General features: G+C 39.4%; 1 protein-coding gene across 1 annotated transcript in view; it reads left to right on the forward strand.

Moving 5' to 3' along the window:
- The window catches only part of LOC108732564 (protein spaetzle 3), a 102492-nt gene extending 95431 nt beyond the window's left edge, over positions 1–7061 (forward strand). The window contains exons 5-7 of the mRNA XM_025976050.1: positions 3335–3462; positions 5857–5982; positions 6460–7061. Of these exons, the coding sequence (XP_025831835.1) occupies positions 3335–3462; positions 5857–5982; positions 6460–6616 (411 nt within the window). The 3' untranslated portion in view covers positions 6617–7061. The remainder of the gene's footprint in view (positions 1–3334; positions 3463–5856; positions 5983–6459) is intronic.
- The last annotated feature ends 820 nt before the right edge of the window (positions 7062–7881 follow it).

A 7881-nucleotide genomic window follows, 5' to 3' on the forward strand; every position in this document is an offset into this window, starting at 1 on the left:
CTTTAATATGTCTTCAAATATAAATAAACATCTCGTTGATATTTTCAGCAGTAAATGGTACCAATAACAGCACATTTGAGCAATGCAATTGTAGTGGATAAAATGGTCATTTTTTCCGTGCAGTACTGTACGGATTATACGCTCCTCACCGGTTAAGACTTTGGCCGAGAGTTGTCTCCTTCCTTTTCTGGCCTAGTGCTGTTCTTTTCTACTTTGCGCCGGTGAAAGTGAAGGTCACATCGCTACAAAAAGTAAACGAAGTATACCTGACTCTACAGAACTCTACAGCATCATCTACTCTCGCAAACGATGCGTGATTGTCGTTTAATTTACGATGAGGCAGAAGTAGAAGCTTCCTCTAACGCACATTAGTACCGCATCCCTTACCCCCCACTTCTGCTCTATTGTATGACTCCTACGAGCTCTGGTCATGTAGATTATGTTAGCAGCATTGCAATATTTGAAGTCAACTAGAAGGGGGTGTTGTAAATTGCACTTTCATCGCGATTAAGAATATTTTAAGGGACAAGAACCCCTTTTTGTTTATCAATCTATTTCTCAAAATTAATGGACTCATTTGAATGCGATTTCTACAATAACATTCACCAATTAATGCTTCGTTTCATTATAATAATTTACTTACAGTATTAATTGATACTATAATTATTTTATAAAAATGTTTTATTACCTATATACTTAAGAATTTAATAATTATGAATTAAAAAAACAATGGGAGATTCAATCATGTTTAAATGAATGTCAAAATGACAATCTATTAAATTTTAGTATTTTTTAGCTGAATAAACTTATTATATTAGAAATTGCATTTAATCAAAATTTTTGTGTAAATGGCAGATTTAGGAGTAGCGCGTAAAAATAAATCTATAGCACCTCAAAGGTGGGAAAGATTTAGGCGCATAAAAAATCACAAAAAACGTTTAGAAATAATTTCACTCTTTATGACATCACTTTTGAAAAAAGATTACGAAGACGCCATGATGCTGTGTATGATTGGGCTTAAAGTAAGTTTTTATTCATTTTTCTATCATAAAATCATTGAAATTAGAAAAATATTATTAAAAGTGCATGCTTGGGGCGCGGCTCTGTATAGATGTGAAATGTAGATGTTAAATCAACGTGGATAAGAATGCTTAAAAGTGGGGGGGGTATTAAAAAGCAGCGTCGGCCCAGGGGTAGAGGGAGAGGGGCGCCAAAAAGTCAAGTGCAAAAAACAATTTTCAGCAAAAAATAAATTTTGGTGACACCTTCTGAAAGTCGCGGGGCAGTGTTGTTAGGCCAGTTTTCTAAAAATCCGAAGGGAGGCGATATAAATTTTGTTGACACCTTCTGAAAGTCGCGGGGCAGTGTTGTTAGGCCAGTTTTCTAAAAATCCGAAGGGAGGCGATCAAAAGTTTGTAGATTTCCGTTGATTGCACCTAAATAGATGCCGTAGATTTACTATTTTATCAAAAACTAATTCTAACTATTCGAAGCGGCTATATTAGCCTAGAATCTAACCCACAAGACGTATTTCCTGTTAAATTACATGGATGACAGATCTTTTGTACACAACTGAAACCAGAGCTTCCTATTATTCGTTTGAAATAAGAATCGGACACAACCACTAAATTAAATTGAATAAGTGTTAATGTTTGTAATAAAAAATAATTTAAAAAATTGATAATTTTTATTTATTTANGTCAATTTTTCCGTGCAGTACTGTACGGATTATACGCTCCTCACCGGTTAAGACTTTGGCCGAGAGTTGTCTCCTTCCTTTTCTGGCCTAGTGCTGTTCTTTTCTACTTTGCGCCGGTGAAAGTGAAGGTCACATCGCTACAAAAAGTAAACGAAGTATACCTGACTCTACAGAACTCTACAGCATCATCTACTCTCGCAAACGATGCGTGATTGTCGTTTAATTTACGATGAGGCAGAAGTAGAAGCTTCCTCTAACGCACATTAGTACCGCATCCCTTACCCCCCACTTCTGCTCTATTGTATGACTCCTACGAGCTCTGGTCATGTAGATTATGTTAGCAGCATTGCAATATTTGAAGTCAACTAGAAGGGGGTGTTGTAAATTGCACTTTCATCGCGATTAAGAATATTTTAAGGGACAAGAACCCCTTTTTGTTTATCAATCTATTTCTCAAAATTAATGGACTCATTTGAATGCGATTTCTACAATAACATTCACCAATTAATGTTTCGTTTCATTATAATAATTTACTTACAGTATTAATTGATACTATAATTATTTTATAAAAATGTTTTATTACCTATATACTTAAGAATTTAATAATTATGAATTAAAAAAACAATGGGAGATTCAATCATGTTTAAATGAATGTCAACATTCAGACATCAGCCATACTTAGTTTCACCTGCAACAAACAATATGGGTAACCGTTATCTCCTCCTTAACCCTTAGCAGCCTAATATTCACATTATCATCCCTTCAGCAACAAATTCAGGCATCAGTTCATCAACGAGTCTGCTCCATCCATTATCTCCTCTTACACTTCCTCACTAGCCCAAAATTCATTAGTGACCTGCCTTCTTCGTTCCACCCTCAACAGACAATTCACGCACCCGTTGCCTTCTCCTGCAAACCCTTAAACTTAAACAGCCTAATATCCACTTTATCCCTTCAGCAACAAATTCTGGCATCAGTTATCCTTTATAAACGAGTCTGCTCCGTCAGTTACCTCCTTCTACACTTCCGTAGTTGCCCAAAACTCATTAATGACCTGCCCTCCTCCGTTCCACCCTCAACAGACAATACGGGCATCCCTTACCTCCTCGTACACACCCTTAATATTCACTTTATTCCTTCATTAACAAATAATTCAGGCATCAGTTATTCTTCATAAACGTGACTGCTCTGTCAGCTAGCTCCTCCTACACTTCCTTAAAAGCCAAAAACTCACTGGTAACCTACCCCCTTCATTCCATCCTCAGCAAACAACACAGATATCAACTACTCTAAACGAGACTGCTTAGTCAATTACTCCCTCCTACACTTCCTTAAAAGCCCAAAACTCACTGGTAACCTCCCCCTTTATTCCATCATCAGCAAATAACACAGGCATCAGTTACCCCTTTCTTAAACGAACCTGTTCCGTCCATTATGTCCTCCTACATTTAGCAGCCAAAAACTCACTGATGTCCTGCCTCCCCTTCATCCCATCCTGAACAAACAACACGCATTAGATACCGTACCTCCTCCTACGCCTCTCTAGCAGATCAAAATTCACTGATGACCTGCCACCTTCATTCCACCCTCTACAAACAATACAAACATCAGCTACCACTCTCAAATATCCAACCNGGCGTACCGGATTTACACGCTGATCCGGGACCCGATCCGGTTGTGATGGGCGGAGATTCGTTCTTCGAAAAATTCACGAGGACGCCAAGACAAAACTTCCGAGCAAACCAAACATCGGAAACTGGAAGGTAAAAACAAAAGCTGTGGGGTAATGAGGTTTGCATTTCATAGCAATGTTATCGTACCCCATCAAATACATTGTTAACGATAACGATTTTTATGCCAAATAACGGTAGGTGTCGAAGCCACCAAAATTTCTATTTTCCTTGCAAACCCACAATAATACATACCTCTGAATATACAGCCCACTGGAATTGTAAAAACGTTGTTATTGAGGTACTCTTACTAGACCTTCTACAAGATACATACAAAAAATACACCTCATTAATTACCTCCCCTGTTTTCTAGATACATATTTAAAATTATCATCGTTATAGGATCGTCAGTCCAAATACTGGTTGTACACGCACCTTTAGTCTACCCTTTCCGATCTTGAACCAATCTTCGAATTTTTCTGAAACTAAAACATCCCACTTCCTCAACTATTTATGAACCTCTTGTTTCCTTTTCTGCTTCTAATATGTCTCTAAGTATCCAAGCAGCCCTTCATGTCTGAGAAGGTGTCCTACCAACCTACGAGGGTGGATTGATAAGTTTCCGGCCTAACCAAGAGATGACGCCACTAGGCCTACCTTGAGGTGACATTCTATAGTACCATCCTTGGATAGCTTGTAGCTATAGTTTCAGCCCGATCTCCTTGCTANCATTGACGAAAACAAGGCGTTAATGCGAAGGATGTACGGGGACTTTACGATGGGCGAAGAATTCACGGGTGGCACGAAACGAAAGAGATCGGTTAATAAGCCGGGCGTGCCGGATTTACACGCTGATCCGGGACCCGATCCGGTTGTGATGGGCGGAGATTCGTTCTTCGAAAAATTCACGAGGACGCCAAGACAAAACTTCCGAGCAAACCAAACATCGGAAACTGGAAGGTAAAAACAAAAGCTGTGGGGTAATGAGGTTTGCATTTCGTAGTAATGTTACGTACCACATCAAATACATTGTTAAACATAACGATTTTTATGCCAAATAACATTAGGTGTCAAAATCTATTTTCTATTTTCTATTTTCCTTGTAAAAATTCACTAGTGATCTTCCGCAACCATTCCACCCAGAACAAAAAAATGAGGTATATACTACCCCTTTTTAAACAAGACTGTTCGCTCCATCACCTCCTTCTACACTTCCTTAACGTCCTAATATTCGCAACTGATCTGTCCCATCTTCATTCCCCCCCCTGTAAAAGTAATATAAGCATTAGCTATCCCTCATAGATGGTCCATTACCCATTCCTGCACATCCTTCATCCCATCAACAAATAATAGAGACGTCCGCTATCCTTCTTAAGCTATACAGCTCTGTCAATTGCCTCCTCCTATACATCGTAAGTAGCCTAATATTCCTTCATCTCATCATCAATAAATCATTCAGACATCAGCCATACTTAGTTTCACCTGCAACAAACAATATGGGTAACCGTTATCTCCTCCTTAACCCTTAGCAGCCTAATATTCACATTATCATCCCTTCAGCAACAAATTCAGGCATCAGTTCATCAACGAGTCTGCTCCATCCATTATCTCCTCTTACACTTCCTCACTAGCCCAAAATTCATTAGTGACCTGCCTTCTTCGTTCCACCCTCAACAGACAATTCACGCACCCGTTGCCTTCTCCTGCAAACCCTTAAACTTAAACAGCCTAATATCCACTTTATCCCTTCAGCAACAAATTCTGGCATCAGTTATCCTTTATAAACGAGTCTGCTCCGTCAGTTACCTCCTTCTACACTTCCGTAGTTGCCCAAAACTCATTAATGACCTGCCCTCCTCCGTTCCACCCTCAACAGACAATACGGGCATCCCTTACCTCCTCGTACACACCCTTAATATTCACTTTATTCCTTCATTAACAAATAATTCAGGCATCAGTTATTCTTCATAAACGTGACTGCTCTGTCAGCTAGCTCCTCCTACACTTCCTTAAAAGCCAAAAACTCACTGGTAACCTACCCCCTTCATTCCATCCTCAGCAAACAACACAGATATCAACTACTCTAAACGAGACTGCTTAGTCAATTACTCCCTCCTACACTTCCTTAAAAGCCCAAAACTCACTGGTAACCTCCCCCTTTATTCCATCATCAGCAAATAACACAGGCATCAGTTACCCCTTTCTTAAACGAACCTGTTCCGTCCATTATGTCCTCCTACATTTAGCAGCCAAAAACTCACTGATGTCCTGCCTCCCCTTCATCCCATCCTGAACAAACAACACGCATTGGATACCGTACCTCCTCCTACGCCTCTCTAGCAGATCAAAATTCACTGATGACCTGCCACCTTCATTCCACCCTCTACAAACAATACAAACATCAGCTACCACTCTCAAAAATCCAACCACTTCAGCTGTAATTCATAATTTTTCAATTATGTTACCTAATTCAACTGTTAATTCTAGGGTCGACGCGTGTGAAAGTAAAGTCGAAATAGTCACGCCTTATTGGGCGTCTAACTCGGCCGGAAAAGTAAGGGCAATAGTAAATACTCAACACTTCGAGCAAGCAATCCATCAAGAGGTGTGCTCGTAAGTATAATAACGTATCAACCAGAGAAGAGAGACTAGTATAGAAGTCCAATTCAAATGGAGGACTAAAACGTGAGTAAGAAATTCTAAATAGAACCAGGAGATGGCGTTGCTATGAAAATGAGCGCCTCAACGCTGTATTGAGTCGGAGCAAAGAGTGAACGCAGTAATGGCAGGGGTAAATAGTAGAAGTGGTGGGATCATAGAACGCATAAGTCTTTTTACTTTGCTGTTGTAAGCCAAGTTTGTAAAGAAAAAAAAAAACGGTTGATTTTCCGAAGCGACAACTACCGGTCGGATGACAGAAGCTTCGAGATTTACCGGCATGTTATCCGAAACGAAGTCCGGATTATTAACCCAGCATTGAACTTCTATACTAGTCTCTCTTCTCTGGTATCAACTAAGAGTGGCGGCGGGTGAACGATTATGTCACCAGGCGCACATGTTAAATGCGATTTCATAATTTTCCTGATGTAGGCAAGCGAGGACGAAACGTTGCACGGACGATTGCGGTTGCGAGCAAAAATACAAATGGCACCGCCTCCTAGCCTACGATCCAGATAACGACTGCAAGGGGATTTTCATGGACTGGTTCCTGTTCCCGTCGTGTTGCGTGTGCAGGTGCAACCCCTAAAGCACAAACACTCTTCCCCCTCGCATACCAACAACCAACATCAAGATACAAGCACGAACACTAGCCACAACTTGTGATAAACAAAGAAAAATAGTTACCAACGTTTTTATCGTAAAATGACTGCTACATTACATCACATCAGCAACGTCGTGCTGCCAGCATAAAAAACTCAATCAATTTATAATGTATCGTAAGATATAACTTATTGTATTGTATTTTAAATGGAAAAAAAAGCATTAAGACTCTATCATTCGTTCACAGTTTTAAAGTGGTACATAAAATGTAACAATGGGCGGTGTACGCCGTCATTTCATTCGATATCGCCCACGAACACTACCCACATTTCGTAACTCGCTGATCTCCTACCCGTTGGATAGCGTGAAGTAGGATAGTAGGAGACCTTGCCGAAAATCAATTATTATTAATATCAAGTTGCTATATTGTAAATCTATTTTCTATTTTCTATTTTCCTTGTAAAAATTCACTNTCAATCCACCCTCGTATATCGCCTATTTCTTATTGACATACATAGTGTCCTTTGTTCTGTAACTCTTTCTACAACCTCCTGATTCCTATCTGTGTTTAAAACCATATCTCAAACGCTTACAACCTTTTCTTTTCCACCGAGCCTATCGTCTACTTTTCGTATTCCAAGCATTAACCTGTAACAATCTTTTTTGAACTGTTTAATTCACCGTTAGAGAGCATAAAAATGACTTCTTTTTGTTGTCCTGCGCTATTCTTTGTTTGACATCTCTACCGCTCCTTCCATCTTGAATTTTCCAACATATACGTGAAGTTCAATATATATTTAATTACAGTACGAAGTATAAAAACGAAAAAGTCAAAAATTCACTACCGCAACCATCCCACCCAGAACAAAAAAATGAGGTGTATACTACCCTCTTTTAAACAAGATTGCTCGCTCCATCACCTTCTTCTACACTTCCTTAACAGCTTAATATTCACAACTAATCTGTCCCAAAATAATACAAGGATCATCTATCCTTCTTAAACGAAACTTCTCCATCCATTATCTCCTCTTACACTTCCTTAATAGCCCAAAACTAATTAGTGTCCTGTATCCTTCTCCATTCCACCCTTAACAAACAATACGGGCACCCGTTACCTCCTCCTACACACCCTTAACCCTTAGCAGCCTAATAATATTCACTTTATCCCTTCATTAACAAATAATTCAGGCATCAGTTATTCTTAATAAACGTGACTCCTCTGTCAGTCACCTCCTCCTACACTTCCTTAGA

Source organism: Agrilus planipennis, unplaced genomic scaffold (genome assembly GCF_000699045.2).
Source record: "Agrilus planipennis isolate EAB-ADULT unplaced genomic scaffold, Apla_2.0 scaffold71, whole genome shotgun sequence".
Lineage (NCBI taxonomy): Eukaryota > Metazoa > Arthropoda > Insecta > Coleoptera > Buprestidae > Agrilus > Agrilus planipennis.